The following is a 21,555-nucleotide window of genomic DNA, read 5'->3' as shown; positions in this document are numbered from 1 at the left end:
TAGTCTAGTCATAGTCTAGTCATAGACTAGTATTATTTTACAGCATTTAAAATTATTATATGAATTGGGCGTATGAGTGCTTTGAATAATTAAATATCACTCATACTACCATGCATTAAAAATTAAGTTTTTAACCTTTTTAAAGAATAATTAAAATTTATTAAATTATTCTTTAAAGTATGTTTTATTAGTCTTAATAAGATCTTAGTGAAGCCACAAATTAAATTATTTCCTAATATGTGTTTCAACTTTGTACCAATAAACAATTCCGTATTCTTATAAAATCGTTAAGCAATTCAACACAATTTTAGTTTAATGCATTAATGTTTTTCGTAGAAAAAGAAAAGAATTTTATTACTTTTGCTTTAATATTAAGTAAATTAGCTTAGCTGGTTAAAGAATTAAATGACATATTACGAAATTAGTTATTAAATATAGTAAGATAAAGACTGTGAACTAAACAATAAACTATATTGTGAACTTAACTAGAAACACTGTTTTCTCTGTTTAAACTCTAATTTAATTTAATTGTGATATAATATCATAAATATGTTTAATTATTGACTAAAATATGTGCTGAAAACACTAATTAAAATAAATTATTACATAATAAAAGAAATAAAGAACATTTTAATGTGATATTAAGACGGTATTTACAAACATCGTGAACAAAGTTAGATAAGTGGAGTAAGAGTATACAAAATAAATATCAATCGTTTCCAAAATTCAAAACGTGCCACCATATTTCCAGTGTAAAACACAAAAATTTAAATTTACTTGTTTTGTTTTAGAGATTTCTGTTTACATGTACGCATTTTTGTACCAAACTAAAACTTTTAAATTGTGCAGCTCGTTTTATAAACATTTTAAAGCATGTTTCAGGTCATGATTTCTGTTTACCAAAGGTGTTTAACTTTTGGAAATCGTAAAATCTAGTAAAATGTGTTTTGTTCCAAAGCAATACACGTAAACAGAAATCACGAGCTTCATAACTTTAAAGAAATATAAGGACATAAAATTTGATATGGCAGCAATTCACGTGTAAAAACTTGCAATTTATTCTTTGCGTTTGGTAAAAAATATGCCATAATAAACATTTAAAATTTATATCATTGACGTCATTCTCTACATAGGAATCGGAAAAATTTGGTGCAATGCTGATAAGAATAGTTTGTTTAAATGTTTTAATTCTATAAGACTATAAAATAAAATGTGGTTGGACTATGGCTATAGAATATACTATGACTAGGACTAGATTAGGACTAGACTAGGACTAGACTAGGACTAGGACTAGACTAGGACTAGACTAGGACTAGACTAGGACTAGACTAGGACTAGACTAGGACTAGACTAGGACTAGACTAGGACTAGACTAGGACTAGACTAGGACTAGACTAGGACTAGACTAGGACTAGACTAGGACTAGACTAGGACTAGACTAGGACTAGACTAGGACTAGACTAGGACTAGACTAGGACTAGACTAGGACTAGACTAGGACTAGACTAGGACTAGACTAGGACTAGACTAGGACTAGACTAGGACTAGACTAGGACTAGACTAGGACTAGACTAGGACTAGACTATGACTAGACTAGACTAGACTAGGACTAGACTAGGACTAGACTAGGACTAGACTAGGACTAGACTAGGACTAGACTAGGACTAGACTAGGACTAGGACTAGACTAGGACTAGACTAGGACTAGACTAGGACTAGACTAGGACTAGACTAGGACTAGACTAGGACTAGACTAGGACTAGACTAGGACTAGACTAGGACTAGACTAGGACTAGACTAGGACTAGACTAGGACTAGACTAGGACTAGACTAGGACTAGACTAGGACTAGACTAGGACTAGACTAGGACTAGACTAGACTAGACTAGACTAGGACTAGACTAGACTATGACTAGACTATGACTAGACTATGACTAGACTATGACTAGACTATGACTAGACTATGACTAGACTATGACTAGACTATGACTAGACTATGACTAGACTATGACTAGACTATGACTAGACTATGACTAGACTATGACTAGACTATGACTAGACTATGACTAGACTATGACTAGACTATGACTAGACTATGACTAGACTATGACTAGACTATGACTAGACTATGACTAGACTATGACTAGACTATGACTAGACTATGACTAGACTATGACTAGACTATGACTAGACTATGACTAGACTATGACTAGACTATGACTAGACTATGACTAGACTATAGACTATGACTAGACTATGACTAGACTAGGACTAGACTATGACTAGACTATGACTAGACTATGACTAGACTATGACTAGACTAGACTAGACTATGACTAGACTATGACTAGACTATGACTAGACTATGACTAGACTATGACTAGACTATGACTAGACTATGACTAGACTATGACTAGACTATGACTAGACTATGACTAGACTATGACTAGACTATGACTAGACTATGACTAGACTAGACTAGACTAGACTAGGCTATGACTAAACTATAGACCAGACTATAGACTAAACTATAGACTAGACTGTAGACTAGACTATGGACTAGACTATAGGCTAGACTATAGGCTAGATATGCTAATTTGTATAATTTCATATTTGTATTTAATAAAATAAAATCCAAAATTTCAAGGTCTAATAGCAAAATTTATTCAAATTAGTTTAAAAAGGACTAAATAAATATGCGCAATATTCATTATATTAGACATAATTACTGATATTTACATTAGATTGTATCCTTAAGAAATTTTGAGACAATTTAACTCTTAATCCGTCTCAGGGTAGACAGGATAATATGTTACTTTATAAATATGCATGATTATTTGTTGTGTATGTATGTGTCCCTTAATAATATGTTGTTATGTCTGCCTTACAAATAACAATGACACGAAAACATTTTTTTTTCTAGAAGAAAAAATGTCAATTATTAAATCATAACCTTTAAAAGATTTATAATTTTACATCCCAATAGTTAGTCAGTTTAAAAGGATATAAGATAGAGCAAATCCCAAGAAATACACCTAGGTCTTCAGCTAGGCTGATGTGCACTGCTTTACCGGGCTCTTTGTTGGAATTCGAACCCACGATCTCCAGTCTGACAGCAAAGTAAACTAATTACTAATCTAAAGGAAGCACAACTAGTGTGTCTCAGATGAATGTTTGACTTACACCCACAACGTTTTAATTTCCTAACCTGTACTTCAAGTTTACGGTAATTGGACATGTGTATTATTCTGATTTGTATTTATTTAATACACAGAAAAATACCTACGCAGTTAAGGGAAAATTCTCATTTTGATTACTGCATTTTCGCTATTTAATGTAGATTTCAAAAAGTTCTAAAAAGTAGATTTTATGAGTTTTTAAGAGGATTTATTTAAATGATTATGACTTAATACTACCAAGTTATCTTTATATTGTTTGCCCAAAGTCTTTAAATATTTACAACATTTTTATAAAAAAGTGGCTACAACTGAAGAGTCTTTTAAGCGGTAAATATTAAAACAATTTTACAGGGAAGATAATGCCAAATGTAAATAAAAATAATAAAATTTTAAATATGTATTTAATAAGAACCAACTTTGTAATCCTGTACAAAATTACAAAATTTCAGAAAGATTTTATGAAAATATACTTTGGTAAATAATTTAATTTGTTGTTCTTACAAGTCAACAAAAACTCTAAACTAATTTGCAACTGTTTGTAAACAGATGTTTGGACTCTTTTATATATTTATTATGTCATATTCTGCTGTTTCCTGTTTACAGCACGACAATTTTTAGATATTGATTACTTGGCTTTCAAATACTTGGCAAACCAGAAAAAGTAAAGGAAGAAATATTGTCAAAGAGGACAACTAGTTGTTTGAACAACTCCAACCAATTAACTTACAGGCAATTATCAACAAGACCACATATGGGAAAGCAAATAGACTTGTTACTAACAGAAGGCTAAATAGTTTTTATGTAAAGGTTTCCAAGGAATTATGACATAAAGAAGAATAATTTTGCAGAATTTAGGAAATCTTTTCATAGTTTTACAAAATTATAGTTTTACATAATTTTACAAAATTAGCTCCAAAATGGAAATATTTTCCTTGTAACAAGTTCATGATAATTTGTTGGATATAAAAGTTGTTGAAAAATTTCGTAAAATCTCTAGCATTGTGTTTTCAAACTAAATTTCTTAAAGAAATAATTAAAATTCATAAGAAAACCAAACAGTTTTTACTTTCCTAAACATCGTTTACAAAATCTTCGAAATTTTCTTTAAAAAATTTTTATTTAAAATGTTTGTCCCACTATACGTATGATTGATATTAATTAAGAGGAAAACATACAAATTACTCAATAACTTCAAAACTAATAATGATATTTGAAAAATTCAAAAAGATGTAGAAAGCTAAGACTATAAGCAGTAACAGTAATGAGCAAAATTTTACAACTTAAGTCTTCTTTTACATTTTGAGCCTATGTAAACCTCAGTTTATTTATTCAAGATTTCTAAAATGTCATAATTTTTTAAATTTATTAAGAAAATTTTCAATCTTTCAGCATTTATAGTTAAACAATGCTAATTTTACTTTACTTTCTAAAATTTACAAATAAACTTTTGACTAAAACTCCTTACTTTTTCAAAGAAAAATCTTAATTTAAAATATCTGCCTTGCAAGGCGTATGAATGATATTATTTGCAGGGTTTTGGCATAAAATGCTATATAGCAGCGGAACTATACAAGCGATTGGCAAAATTTAAATCACGTAGTAAGCTAAAACCACAAAGAATTTATTTGTAAATAATAAAACACCAAAATATTATTAAGTATTTCAATACTCTTTTAAATATCTGTAAATAACTAACCAACTATCAACTTTACTTTAAAAGACAAGTAAAGCTTTTAATATTTAATAACAAACTTCTAATAGTAATATATTCAGTTACTTCTTAAAAACCAAATTTGTGGTTTATTTTCTGAATTAAATTTCTAATTGAATATTTATGAAAATTCCCCACCAACCAACTTCAAACCACCAGCTTAAAATCAAACAAAATTGATGCTTAAATTTTAAGCAAGACATGCTTAAATAATTACTCAACAATATCTAAACAAAATTAGCTTTCAGCTACAATTATTTCCTCTCTCTCTTTATTCCCCCACAAAAAAAAAATCAACGAAAATCTTATTCCCTTCACTGCCCCCACAGTCGTTGCAAGAGATTATCACAATTTTTGGATTTCCTTAACATACCACGTTATCATAGTGGTCACAGCGGCAGTAGGAGCAATAATTCCCAACAACATTCTCCACAAACACCAACACCGGCCGAGAGGAAAGGCAGTAATGATGGTGGTGGCATTGAACAGGAACATCAACAACATCATTTGCAACATGGCTCTAGAAAACGTTCATCATGTGTCAGTTTTCGTAGTGAAATACTCTGGTTGGATTTGGTAAATGGAGAAATGAATGAGTTTAATGAAAGGTACACAGAAAAAAATGAAAAGGAGGGAATTTGGTAAAAGTTCAATCAAACTGATTAAACAGAAAGAAGGAAAAATTTATTCAAAAATTAAATGAAATCAAACTACTGTATAAGCCCCTAACTTGGTCTCACCTTGATTACTACCTAGGGTCTTTATATTAGCACAGTTTGGCTCCAGTTATGCTAAGTAGAATTAAAGGAGGGTCATTATACAATCTCAGTCAATAGAGGGTCACAACATAGTCCCTGTTAAGCTTTTTAAAAAGTTTGTAATAAAATCTTAGTATAGGTTTAGCTTTTAGCTCTTACATAAGCTCATTTCATGGTCCCAGTTCAACTTTTATAGAAGCTCATCATATAGTCCCACTTTATATTCTCTAGAAGCTCATAATATAGTCCCAGTTTAGTTTAGAAGCTCATTATATAATCTCACTTTATATTCTCCAGAAGCTCATTATATAATCCTAGTTTAGCTTCTATAAAAGCTCATTATATAGTCCCAGTTTAGCTTTTATAGAATCTTATTTCATGGTCCCAGCTCAACATCTATAGAAGCTCATTATATAGTTCCACTTTATCTTCTCTAGAAGCTCATTATATAGTCTTAGTTAAGCTTCTATATAAGCTCAATATTTAGTCCTAGTTTAGCATTTCAAAGCCCAGGTCAGCTTCTATAGAAGCTCATTTTATAGTCCAAATTTATCTTCCATAGAAGCTCATTTTATAGCCCCAGATTAGGTTCTTTAGAAGCTCATTATATAGTCCGAGATAAGATTGTGTAGAAGCTCATTATATAATCACATATTAGCGTCTCTAGAAACGAATTTCATAATCCCAGAGTAGCTTCTATAGAAGTACATTATATACTACAAATTTTGCTTCTATAGAAGCTCATTAGCTTTATGGAAGCTCATTAGCTTTATAGAAACTTTTATAGAAGCTCATTTCATGGTTCTATAGAAGCTCATTATATAGTCCTAGTTTAGCTTCTATAGAAACTCAATATATAGTCCTAATTTAGCTTTTATAGAAGCTCATTTTATGTTCCCAGTTTCGCTTCTATAGAAGCTAATTTTATTGTCCCAGATTAGGTTCTTTAGAAGCTCATCATATAGTCCTAGTTTTGCTTCTACAGAAGCTCATTATCGCAGAGTAGCTTCTATAGAAGTACATTATATTATCCCAATTTATCATCCATAGAAGCTCATTATATAGTTCCAGATTAGCTGCAATAGAATCCTACTATATTATCCCAGAGTAACTACTTAGAAGCCTACTATATAGTCCCAGATTAACTTCTTTGAAAGCTCTTTACATAATACCAGATTAGATTGCATAGAAGCTCAATATATAGTCCCAATTTTGCTTCAATATAAGCTCGATATATAATCCCAATTTCGCTTCTATAGAAGCTCGTTATATAGTCCCAGATTAACTTCATTAGAAGCTCATTATATAGCCCCAGTTCTGCTTCTATAGAAGCTCATTAAATAGCACCAGTTCATATTATACAGAAGCTGATTATATAGTCCTAGTTTAGCTTCTATAGAAACTTATTTTATAGTCATAGTTTAGGTTTTACAGAAGCACGTTATATAGTCCCAGAGTATAGTCTATAGAAACTAGCTATAAAGCCCCAAATAAGCTGCTATAAAAGCCTATTATATAGCCCCAAGTTAGCTTCTGTAGAAGCTCATTATATAACCCCTACTAAGCTTATAATATAGCTTTAATTTAGGTTCTATAGATGCTTATTGTATAGTATCAGTTTAGCTTCTATAGAAACTGATTTTATAGTCCGAGTTAAGCTTCTATAGAAACGCACTATGTTCCAGTTTAACTTCATTTGAAGCTCTTTAAATGAACCAAGTTTAGCATCCATGCTTCCAATTTAAGCACATTTTATTTTCCTTAAATATTGTAATCATAAAGTCTTGTTAAATTTAAATTTACTAAAATGTTTCAACAATACACATTGACAGAAATTTCGCATTTTTAGTACAACAGTCTTTTTAAACTCTTTAATTCGTTTAACCTTCAGCTGTATCCTTGAACTTTTTATTCCTAGTTGTAGAATTTTGAATTTACGTTTTCTACACTTGCTTTATTTTTTTGGCAGAAATATGTATTTCTGTAGTGATTCTGTATACGGCATCCAACAGCAAAGGTGTCAAAAAAATACTAAATATTTATACAAATACTTCAAACTATTGATTGATTTATAAATAAAACACACAAAAAATATTGTTTGAAACACTTTTAATAGAAAAATTATTTCTATTTTAAAACAGCAGGAATTACTTTAAAAAATCAATATATTTATTATATTTTTATAATCCCTTCTATTATCCCTCCTAATATAAATGGAAAATTTTCTTCTATTAAATGTTTTTTTCAATTATCAATAATCTAACTAACAGGGAAGTTTTACCTCAATATGTGATTATAACGGGTTATGTGTCCTTTTAGTAAGCAACAGTAATGTTTTCATTACTTTCCCTTTAACGACTCAAAAATTATCTATGACATCCTGCTATTTTCATCAATATTTCAGTCACTTTAACAATTTTCTTTTTTGCTCAGAAAAATTTAATTAACAAAAATTTTCAACATACATTTTCTGCTATTTTCCAGAAAAAATGTCTAACATGAAGTCAGGCAAGCAGACACTTTTGTTGGTTTTGTTTTATTTTTGCAACACTTTAGGGCCACTGAATGCATCAATCAGGACACTAAATATACAAAAGCAGATTATGGTGATGAAATCATAAAATGCATTTTGGTACATGATGGATGGCTTCATGTTAGGGTTGGTGTTCGAAATATGAAAGCAGAAAAATATGTCAAAAATTATGAAATTAAAAAAAGAACAAAAAAATATAGATTTGAAAGGATAATGATAAAATATCGTTTTTATAACAATTTACTTTAGAAGACCCAATCAGACAACAAATACCTTTACTTTCTTTGCAGACTTTACATCGCATTGTTAAGATTTCTTTTTAATTCCACCCTTTTTATCACTTTTAGATGTCCGACCCATAAAGATGATTATGGCACTCAACGAGTTTATAAGAAAACATCACCGAACTGTGTTTTAACTTTGTATTTGCCAACACGTGAAATTACCTTGTCCGGCAATAGCTCCTCCATCCTACAAGGTATTGTGTTTGTTGATCCCAAGGCTATACAAGGATATCGGGTTTATGCACAATTGACCTTAACGTTTCGGTAAGTAAAAGACAAATTTTTGAAATATGACTAGATTATGACTAGACTATGACTAGACTATGACTGTGACTAGACTATGACTAGACTATGACTAGACTATGACTAGACTATGACTAGACTATGACTAGACTATGACTAGACTATGACTAGACTATGACTAGACTATGACTAGGACTATGACTAGACTATGACTAGACTATGACTAGACTAGACTAGACTATGACTAGACTATGACTAGACTATGACTAGACTATGACTAGACTAGACTAGACTAGACTAGACTAGACTAGACTATGACTAGACTAGACTAGACTAGACTAGACTAGACTATGACTATGACTAGACTAGACTAGACTAGACTAGACCTAGACTATGACTAGACTAGACTAGACTAGACTAGACTAGACTAGACTAGACTAGACTAGATATGACTAGACTAGACTAGACCTAGAACTAGAACTAGACTATGACTAGACTATGACTAGACTATGACTAGACTATGACTAGACTATGACTAGACTATGACTAGACTATGACTAGACTATGACTAGACTATGACTAGACTATGACTAGACTATGACTAGACTATGACTAGACTATGACTAGACTATGACTAGACTATGACTAGACTATGACTAGACTATGACTAGACTATGACTAGACTATGACTAGACTATGACTAGACTATGACTAGACTATGTATGACTGACTATGACTAGACTATGACTAGACGATGACTAGACTATGACTAGACTATGACGACTATGACTAGACTATGACTAGACTATGACTAGACTATGACTAGACTATGACTAGACTATGACTAGACTATGACTAGACTATGACTAGACTATGACTAGACTATGACTAGACTATGACTAGACTATGACTAGACTATGACTAGACTACTGACTAGACTATGACTAGACTATGGACTATGACTATGACTAACTATGACTAGACTATGACTAGACTATGACTAGACTATGACTAGACTATGACTAGACTATGACTAGACTATGATAGACTATGACTAGACTAGACTATGACTATGACTAGACTATGACTAGACTATGACTATGACTATGACTATGACTAGCTATGACTAGACTAGACTAGACTAGCTATGACTAGACTGATGATAGACTATGACTAGACTATGACTAGGACTATGAGACTAGACTAGTACTATGAACTATGACTAGCTTGACTAGACTGATATGACTAGAGACCTATGACTAGACTATGACTAGACTAGACTAGACAGACTAGACTATGACTAGACTAGACTAGACTATGACTAGACATGACTATGACTATGACTAGACTAGCTATGACTAGACTATGACTAGACTATGACTAGACATGACAGACTAGACTAGACTATGACTGACTATGATAGACTATGACTAGACTATGACTACAGATGACTAGACTATGACAGACTATGACTAGGACTATTGACTAGACTATGACTAGACTATGACCTAGACGATGATAGGACTATGACTAGATATGACTAGATATGCTAGACTATGAACTTTAGGACTATGACTAGACTATGACTAGACTATGGACTAGACTATGACATGACTATGACTAGACTATGACTTAGACTATGACTAGACTATGACTAGACTATGACTAGACTATGACTAGACTATGACTATGACTATTACTAGACTATGACTAGACTATGACTAGACTATAGACTATGACTAGACTATGACTAGACTGTAGACTAGACTGTAGACTAGACTATAGACTAGACTGTAGACTAGACTATAGACTAGACTATAGACTAGACTGTAGACTAGACTATAGACTAGACTATAGACTAGACTGTAGACTAGACTATAGACTAGACTATAGACTAGACTGTAGACTAAACTGTAGACTAGACTATAGACTAGACTATAGGCTAGACTATAGGCTAGATATGCTAATTTGTATAATTTTATATTTGTATTTAATAAAATAAAATCCAAAATTTCAAGGTCTAATAGCTAAATTTATTGAAATTAGTTTAAAAAGTACGAAATAAATATGCTCAATATTCATTATTTTAGACATAATTTACTGATATTTTACATTAGATTGTATCCATAAGAAATTTTGAAACAATTTAACTTTTAATCCGTCTCAGGGTAGACAGGATTTGTTGTGTATGTATGTGTCCCTTAATAATATGTTCTTATGTCTGCCTTACAAATAACAATGACACGAAAACATTTTGTTCTAGAAGAAAAAATGTCATTTATTAAATCGTAACCTTTAAAAGATTTGTAATTTTACATCCCAATAGTTAGTCAGTTTGAAAGGACATAAGATAGAACAAATCCCAAGAAATACAACTAGGTCTTCAGCTAGGCTGATGTGTACTCCTTTGCCAGTATCTTTGTTGGGATTCGAACTCACGATCTCCAGTCTGACAGCAAAGTAAACTAATTACTAATCTAAAGGAGGCACAACTAGGTGTCTCAGATGAATGTTTGACTTACACCCACAACGTTTTAATTTCCTAACCTGTACTTCAAGTTTACGGTAATTGGACATGTGTATTATTCTGATTTGTATTTATTTAATACACAGAAAATTACCTACGCAGTTAAGGGAATATTCTCATTTTAAGTACTTTTTTTTCGCTATTTAATGTAGAATTAAAAAAGTTCTAAAAAGTAGATTTTGTGAGTTTTTAAGAGGATTTATTTAAATGATTGTGACTTAATACTACCAGGTTATCTTTATATTGTTTGCCCAAAGTCTTTAAATATTTACAAAATTTTTATAAAAAAGTGGCTACAAGTGAAGAGTCTTTTAAGCGGTAAATCTTAAAACAATTTTACAGGGAAGATAATGCCAAATGTAAATAAAAATAATAAAATTTTAAATATGTATTTAATAAGAACCAACTTTGTACAAAATTACAAAATTTCAGAAAGATTTTATGAAAATATACTTTGGTAAATAATTTAATTTGTTGTTCTTACAAGTCAACAAAAACTCTAAACTAATTTGCAACTGTTTGTAAACAGATGTTTGGACTCTTTTATATATTTATAATGTCATATTCTGCTGTTTCCTGTTTACAGCACGACAATTTTTAGATATTGATTACTTGGCTTTCAAATACTTGGCAAACCAGAAAAAATAAAAGAAACTGAATAGTCAAAGAGGACAACTAGTTGTTTGAACAACTCCAACCAATTTACTTACAGGCAATTATCAACAAGACCACATATGGCAAAGCAAATAGTCTTGTTACTAACAGAAGATTCAATAGTTTTTATGTAAAGGTTTCCAAAGAAACATGACATAAAGAAGAGTAATTTAGCAGCATTTAGGAAATCTTTTCATAGTTTTACAAAATTAGCTCCAAAATAGAAAAATTTTCCTTGTTGGATATAAAAGTTGTTGAAAAATTTCCTAAAATTTCTAGCAGTGTGTTTTCAAACTAAATTTCTTGAAGAAATTATTAAAATTCATAAGAAAACCATACAATCCTACTTTCCTAAACTTCGTTTACAAAATCTTTGAAATTTTCTTTAAAAAATTTGTATTTCAAATGTTTGTTCAACTAGACGTATGATTGATATTAATTAAGAGGAAGACATACAAATTACTCAATAACTTCAAAACTAATAATGATATTTGAAAAATTCAAAAAGCTGTTGAGACCTAAGACCATAAACAGTAACAGTAATGAGAAACATGTTTAACATTTTTAGTCTTCCTTTCCTTTTGGAGCCTGTATAAACCTCAGCTTCTTGGTACCAGATTTCTAAAATCTCAAAATTTTTTTTAAATTTATTAAGAAAATGTTCAATCTTTCAGCATTTATAGCTAAACAATGTTAATTTTACTTTACTTTCTATACTTAACTAATAAACTTTTGAGTAAAACTCCTTACTTTTTCAAAGAAAAATCTTAATTTAAAATGTCTGCCCTACAAGGCGTATGATTAATATCATTTGCAGGGTTTTGGCATAAAATGTTGTATAGCAGCGGAACTAAACAAGCGATTGGCAAAATTTAAAAACATGTAGTAAGCTAAAACCATAGAGAATTTACTTGTAAATAATAAAACACCAAAATATTATTAAGCATATCAATATTCCTTTAAATATCTGTAAATAACTAGCAAACCATCAACTTTACTTTAAAAGACAAGTAAAGCTTTTTATATTTAATAACCAACTTCTAATAGTAATATATTCAGTTACTTCTTAAAAAACCTATTTGTGGTTTATTTTCTGAATAAAATTTATAATTAAATATTTATGAAAATTCCCCACCAAACGAACTTCAAACAACCAGCATAACATCAAACAAAATTGATGCTTAAGTTTTAAGCAAGGCATGCTTAAATAATTACTCAATAATATCTAAACAAAATTAGCTTTCAGCTACAATTATTTCCTTCTCTCTTTATTCCCTCACAAAAAAAAAAAAAACAACAAAAACCTCATACCCTTCACTGCCCCCGCAGTCGTTGCAAGAGATTATCACAATTTTTGGATTTCCTTAACATACCACGTTATCATAGTGGTCACAGTGGCAGTAGCAGTAGTAGCAATAATTCCCAACAACATTCTCCACAAACACCAACACCGGCCGAGAGGAAAGGCAGTAATGATGGTGGTGGCATTGAACAGGAACATCAACAACATCATTTGCAACATGGCTCTAGAAAACGTTCATCATGTGTCAGTTTTCGTAGTGAAATACTCTGGTTGGATTTGGTAAATGGAGAAATCAATGAGTTTAATGAAAGGTACACAGAAAAAAATGAAAAGGAGGGAATTTGGTAAAAGTTCAATCAAACTGATTAAACAGAAAGAAGGAAAAATTTATTCAAAAATTAAATGAAATCAAACTACTGTATAAGCCCCTAACTTGGTCTCACCTTGATTACTACCTAGGGTCTTTATATTAGCACAGTTTGGCTCCAGTTATGCTAAGTAGAATTAAAGGAGGGTCATTATACAATCTCAGTCAATAGAGGGTCGCAACATAGTCCCTGTTAAGCTTTTTAAAAAGTTTGTAATATAGTCTTAGTATAGGTAAAATTACTGTCGATTAGAAGCTCAATATGTAGTCCCACTTCATCTTCTATAGAAGCTCATTATACTGTTCCAGATTAACTTCTATAAAAACTCATTATATATGTAGTTCCAGTTTAACTTTTATATAAGCTCATTTCATGGTCTTAGTTCAGATTCTACAGAAGCTCATTATATAGTCCTACTTTATCTTCTATAGAAGCTCATTATAAAGTCCCAGTTTAGCTTTTATATAAGCTCATTTCATGGTCCCAGTTCAGCTTCTACAGAAGCTCATTATATAGTCCCACTTTATCTTCTCTAGAAACTCATAATATAGTCCTAGTTTTGCTTCTATAGAAGCTCGTTATATAGTTCCAGTTTATCTTCTATAGAAGCTCATTATATAGTTCTAGTTTAGCCTCTACAGAAGCTCATTATATAGCCCAGGTTATCTTCTATAGAAGCTCATTATTTAATCCCACTTTATCTTCTCTAGAAGCTCATTATATAGTCCAAGTTTAGCTTCTATAAAAGCTCATTATATAGTCCCAGTTTAGATTTTATAGAAGTTCATTTTATGGTCCCAGCTCAACATCTATAGAAGCTATTTATATAGTCCCACTTTATCTTCTCTAGAAGCTCATTATATAGTCCCAGTTTAGCTTTTATAGAAGCTCATAATATAGTCCCAAATTAGCTTTTATAGAAGCTCATTATATAGTCCTAGTTTTGCTTCTATAGAAACTCATTATAAAGTCCCACTTTATCTTCTCTAGAAGATCATTATATAGCCGTAATAGTTTAGCTTTTATAGAGGCTCATTATATAGTCCCACTTTATCTTCTATAGAAGCTCATTATATAGTCCTAGTTTAGCTTTAATAGAAGCCCATTTCATGGTCCCAGTTCAACTTCTATAGAAGCTCATTTTATAGTCCCACTTTATCTTCTATAGATGCTCATTATACAGTCATAGATTCTTTAGAAGCTTATCATATAGTCCCAGTTTATCTTCTATAGAAGCTCATAATATAGTCCTAGTTTAGCTCCTACAGAAGCTCATTATATAGTCCCAGTTTATCTTCTATAGAAGCTCATTGTATAGTCCCAGTTTAGCTTTTATAGATGCTCATTCTATAGTCCCAGTTTATCTTCTATAGAAGCTCATAATATAGTCCCACTTTATCTTCTATAGATGCTCATTCTATAGTCCCAGCTTATCTTCTATAGAAGCTCATAATATAGTCCCACTTTATCTTCTATAGAAGCTCATTGTATAGTCCTTGTTTAGCTTCTATAGAAGCTCATCATATAGTCCCAGTTTAGCTTTTACAGAAGCTCATTTCATGGTCTTAGTTCAGCTTTTAGAGAAGCTCATTATATAGTCCTAGTTATCTAATATAGAAGCTGATTATATGGTCCGAAATTAGCTTTTATAGAAGCTCATTTCATGGTCCCAGTGCAGCTTCTACAGAAGTTCATTATATAGTTCCAATTTATCTTCTATAGAAGCTCATTATACAGTCCACTTTATCTGCTATAGAAACTTGTTATATAGTCCCACTTCATCTTTTATAAATGCTCATTATATAGTCCCAGTTTATTATACAGTCTCATATTACGTTGTGTAGAAGCTTATTATAAAATCCGAGATTAGCTTCTACAGAAGCTCATTATATGGTCCCAGAATAGCTTTGTTAGAAGCTCATTATATATAGTCCCAGATTAGCTTCTAAAGAAACTCTTTTCATAGTCCCAGGATAGCTTCTATAAAAACTCTTTATATAGTCCCAGTTTAGCTTCTATAGAAGCTCATTATATATTTAGTCCCAGCTTAGATCTTATAGAAGCTAATTTCATAGTCCCAGATCAGCTCCTATAGAAGCTCATTATATAGTGCAAGTTTAGCTTTTATATAAGCCTACTATATATCCCCAGATTACTTCTTTAAAAGCTTATTATATAGTCCCAGATTAACTTTTTAAGAAGCTCATTATATAGCCCCAGATTAACTTCTTTAGAAGCTCATTATATAGTCCCAGTTTAGCTTCTACAGAAACTCATTTCATAGTCCCAGTTTGGGTTTTACAGAAGCTCGTTATATAGTCCCAGAGTAGATTCTATAGAAGCACACTATATAGCCCCAAATAAGCTACTGTAAAGGCCCATTGTATAGCCCCAGTTTGGCTTCTATAGCTCCAGTTTATCTTCAGTTTTAACATATTCTATTTTCCATAAATATTGTCATCATAAAGTCTTGTTAAATTTAAATTTCCTAAAATGTTTTAACAATACACATTGACAAAATTTCCTCATTTTTAGTACAACAGTCTTTTTGTACTCTTTAATTCGTTTAACCTTCAGCTGTATCCTTGAACTTTTTATTCCTAGTTGTAGAATTTTGAATTTACGTTTTCTACACTTGCTTTATTTTTTTGGCAGAAATATGTATTTCTGTAGTGATTCTGTATACGGCATCCAACAGCAAAGGTGTCAAAAAAATACTAAATATTTATACAAATACTTCAAACTATTGATTGATTTATAAATAAAACACACAAAAAATATTGTTTGAAACACTTTTAATAGAAAAATTATTTCTATTTTAAAACAGCAGGAATTACTTTAAAAAATCAATATATTTATTACATTTTGATAATCCTTTCAAATATCCTTCCTAATACAAATGGAAAAATTTCTTCTATTAAATGTTTTTTTCAATTATTAGTAATGTACCTAACAGGGAAGTTTTACTACAATATGTGACTTTAACTGGTAATGTGTCCTTTTAGTAAGCAACAGTAATGTTTTCATTATTTTCCCTTTAACAATTTGAAAATCAATTATGACATCTTGATATTTTCATCCATAGTTCAGTCTCTTTTACAATTATATCTTTTACTCAGAAAAATTGAATTAACAAAAATTTTCCACATAAATTTTCTGCTATTTTCCAGCAAAAATGTCTAACATGAAGTCAGGCAAGCAGACATTTTTGTTGGTTTTGTTTTAGTTCTGCAACACTTTAGGGCCACTGAATGCATCAATCAGGACACTAAATATACAAAAGTAGATTATGGTGATGAAATCATAAAATGCATTTTGGTACATGATGGATGGCTTCATGAAAAACATGTGAAAAATTATTATATTAAAAGGAACAAAAAATATGAATTTGAAGGGATAATGATAAAATATCCCTATTAACACAATTTACTTTAGAAGACCCAACCAGACAACAAATACCTTTACTCTCTTTGCAGAATTTACATCGTATTGTGAAGATTTCTTTTTAATTCCATCCTTTTTAACACTTTTAGATGTCCGACCCATAAAGATGATTATGGCACTCAACGTGTTTATAAGAAAACATCACCGAACTGTGTTTAACTTTGTATTTGCCAAGTCGTGAAATTACCTTGTCTGGCAATAGTTCCTCCATCCTACAAGGTATTGTGTTTGTTGATCCCAAGGCCATACAAGGATAGAGGGTTTCTGCACAATTGACCTTAACGTTTCGGTAAGTAAAAGCCAAATATTTGAAGTTTATAGCTCAACTATGGATAGACCATGACTAGACTATGACTAGACTATGACTAGACTATGACTAGACTATGACTAGACTATGACTAGACTATGACTAGACTATGACTAGACTATGACTAGACTATGACTAGACTATGACTAGACTATGACTAGACTATGACTAGACTATGACTAGACTATGACTAGACTATGACTAGACTATGACTAGACTATGACTAGACTATGACTAGACTATGACTAGACTATGACTAGACTATGACTAGACTATGACTAGACTATGACTAGACTATGACTAGACTATGACTAGACTATGACTAGACTATGACTAGACTATGACTAGACTATGACTAGACTATGACTAGACTATGACTAGACTATGACTAGACTATGACTAGACTATGACTAGACTATGACTAGACTATGACTAGACTATGACTAGACTATGACTAGACTATGACTAGACTATGACTAGACTATGACTAGACTATGACTAGACTATGACTAGACTATGACTAGACTATGACTAGACTATGACTAGACTATGACTAGACTATGACTAGACTATGACTAGACTATGACTAGACTATGACTAGACTATGACTAGACTATGACTAGACTATGACTAGACTATGACTAACTATGACTAGACTATGACTAGACTATGACTAGACTATGACTAGACTATGACTAGACTATGACTAGACTATGACTAGACTATGACTATACTACTATGACTAGACTATGACTAGACTATGACTAGACTATGACTAGACTATGACTAGACTAGACTAGACTATGACTAGACTATGACTAGACTATGACTAGACTATGACTAGACTATGACTAGACTATGACTAGACTATGACTAGACTATGACTAGACTATGACTAGACTAAATATTAAAAATTATTAGGGATGGCAGAATCTACAGCCCAAAAAGCATACAGTTACCACAAGTGCTCGCAACATTACCAACAGAATAGAGTATTAATCCAGTTAAAATTTACTTCTTTAGGAAAAATTAAATTCTATTTACTTTTTTCCGATTCTATTACAGGACGCAAATACCAGATGTACCCTATCTCATACCAGAAATACGACTTATTGGGAACTGTGAGACATTAGTTCCAGATAAGCGATCTTAATCAAGCGAAACATTAGAGCAATCTGGTCATATGGTAATCTGTTATTACTCGAATGGCTATAAATAGGGAGACAAAACGGATCTAAAGATATGCATTGAAAAGCTTTCGGCCAGAAGTCCATTACATATTTTCCGACATCCATAAGGCAATTACTATGAAATCAAAGAGCGTTTTGGATTGATAGAAAGCCATAAATGAATACCTCTCCTGATCTGGCAACAAGAATAGTGGAATAGCTGTTAGGGACACTAAATTTCTATGAAGTAGCTCCAACGATATCAGTAGGAGAAGTTTCCTCATAATTCATAAATCCGTGGTTAGTATGGGTACACGTATTCTTAATGGAATCACAGGTTTAGGAAAAAAATGATATTTGCATGAAAATATTTTGAAATTTGTTGAGAATGTATTTCAGTTTGGCAGAAATGGTTTTCTTTCTTCAATTTTTACATTAATAACATATTTATTTTAAAATGTTTGTAGCCTACTATTACGCTTTGAAAATAATAGATTATCTATTGCATATTTTTTGGGAGTTAAAATTTAATTGTTTAAAATTATCTAATTTTTCGCAAATATTTTATTTGCTTTTTTTATATAAAACGTACACAAATCCATATCGTATATACAAACAAATATTCAAACACATATACACACAAACATACATACATGTATAAAACAGTTTGGCATAATTTGAGGCAACTAAATATAGTTTGACCTAGCAAACTTTGAGCTCTCCAGAGGTCATATTTGAGTAGTTATAAATTTCTTTTTTGCCCATATGGCCACATCTGTTTAAAACATTTATATGTATGAACAATGAAATAGTCATTTTATGTACTATGGATGAGTTAAGGCCACACCAAATGCGATCAAAAGAAAAAGGAATAGAAGAAATATGGAATATTGACAATATGGCTAAAAGAAAAACGAAAATATTAAACAATAAAAAGTTTAAAATTTTAAATATAAATACAAATATTACTACTATGTTTGAAGAAAATCACAAACTTTTTAATTCTTTAACAAATTTTTTATATCACAATGTTAAATGGACACTAAAGTTATACTTGTATTATTTCTATTCTATTTTAAGGCAAGAAACAGATGTCTACGTATGAGGAAAGAGAAACTGTAGAGCGTCAAAAGCAAACCCTCGTGAAGTACATAAGCAAAGCTACTAAGAAGTGATCCTAAACTGAAGTTGAAAACCTCCATATTAATGTTATTAATGCTAATAGCTGCCATGTTTGAGGACAATGAAGAAATTGTGAAAAAGTATTAAAAATTAAAAACAAATGATAAAATAATAAATAAACTATAATTAAATGTCAAGTTAATTTTTTTTAAATGAGTTGCATAATTTTGTTTGGTAGGTCTCTTACTCTAAAAATGTATTTATATCATTGATATAGAACTGCTAGTCTGGTGCTAATGCCTCCAATTTCGCATATCCTCGTCAGGTTCTAAACTGCTCGATAGGCATAATTTCATACAGTTTTGTAAGTTTAGTTCATCATTTCATAAATAATATATATAATATTAAATCTGAATATTCAGGCGGCCAATAAACATGTGATTTTCATAAGCATATGCGATTAAGTAAAAATATTGCCAAAGCCTTTACCGCTCATATATCGACAAAATATTAAATATTTTCACATTATTCTCAAATTTGGCTTTGGAAAAGAAATATTACATTTTCTATTGCTGAATATAAAATCAGTACTACGTATACGTAATATTACTTTCATAGGAGCAAAATCCACGTGCATCATATGACATAGTGTCCCGTTTATTTTCATTCTACAAAAGAAATATCTAGGAATACAACAATACTAACTAACTAACTAACTAACTAACTAACTAACTAACTAACTAACTAACTAACTAACTAACTAACTAACTAACTAACTAACTAACTAACTACTAACTAACTAACTAACTAACTAACTAACTAACTAACTAACTAACTAACTAACTAACTAACTAACTAACTAACTAACTACTAACTAACTACTAACTAACTAACTAACTAACTAACTAACTAACTAACTAACTAACTAACTACTAACTAACTAACTAACTAACTAACTAACTAACTAACTAACTAACTACTAACTAACTAACTAACTAACTAACTAACTAACTAACTAACTAACTAACTACTAACTACTAACTAACTACTAACTAACTAACTACTAACTAACTAACTAACTAACTAACTAACTAACTAACTAACTAACTAACTAACTAACTAACTAACTAACTAACTAACTAACTAACTAACTAACTAACTACTAACTAACTAACTAACTAACTACTAACTACTACTAACTAACTAACTAACTAACTACTAACTAACTAACTAACTAACTAACTAACTAACTAACTAACTAACTAACTAACTAACTACTAACTAACTAACTAACTAACTAACTACTAACTAACTAACTAACTAACTAACTAACTAACTACTACTAACTACTAACTAACTAACTAACTAACTAACTAACTAACTAACTACTAACTAACTAACTAACTAACTAACTAACTAACTAACTAACTAACTACTAACTAACTAACTAACTAACTAACTAACTAACTAACTAACTAACTAACTACTAACTACTAACTAACTAACTAACTAACTAACTAACTAACTAACTAACTAACTACTAACTAACTAACTAACTAACTAACTAACTAACTAACTAACTAACTAACTAACTAACTAACTAACTAACTAACTAACTAACTAACTAACTAACCTAACTAACTAACTAACTAACTACTAACTAACTAACTAACTACGAACTAACTAACTAACTAACTACTACTAACTAACTAACTAACTACTAACTAACTAACTAACTTAACTAACTAACTAACTACTAACTAACTAACTAACTACTAACTAAACTAACTAACTACTAACTACTAACTAACTAACTAACTAACTAACTAACTAACTAACTAACTAACTAACTAACTAACTAACTACTAACTACTACTAACTAACTAACTACTACTAACTAACTAACTAACTAACTAACTAACTAACTAACTAACTAACTAACTAACTAACTAACTA

The 21,555-nt window shown here is 30.7% G+C and overlaps 1 protein-coding gene across 4 annotated transcripts in view; it reads left to right on the top strand.

Moving 5' to 3' along the window:
• Nucleotides 1-17,245, top strand: part of LOC119612848 — a 41,701-nt gene extending 24,456 nt beyond the window's left edge. For all 4 annotated transcript variants that reach the window (XM_037968724.1, XM_037968723.1, XM_037968721.1 and 1 more), the window contains 2 exons: nt 8,526-8,726; nt 17,091-17,245. In XM_037968724.1, the coding sequence (XP_037824652.1) occupies nt 8,526-8,726; nt 17,091-17,160 (271 nt within the window). In that variant the 3' untranslated portion in view covers nt 17,161-17,245. The remainder of the gene's footprint in view (nt 1-8,525; nt 8,727-17,090) is intronic.
• The last annotated feature ends 4,310 nt before the right edge of the window (nt 17,246-21,555 follow it).

The sequence above is a fragment of the Lucilia sericata genome, unplaced genomic scaffold (genome assembly GCF_015586225.1).
Source record: "Lucilia sericata isolate MDLA Ls3-8-SP2 unplaced genomic scaffold, ASM1558622v1 Contig001847F_arrow, whole genome shotgun sequence".
Lineage (NCBI taxonomy): Eukaryota > Metazoa > Arthropoda > Insecta > Diptera > Calliphoridae > Lucilia > Lucilia sericata.
Note: the sequence above shows the minus strand (reverse complement) of the source record. Positions and strands in the feature narration are given on the sequence as shown.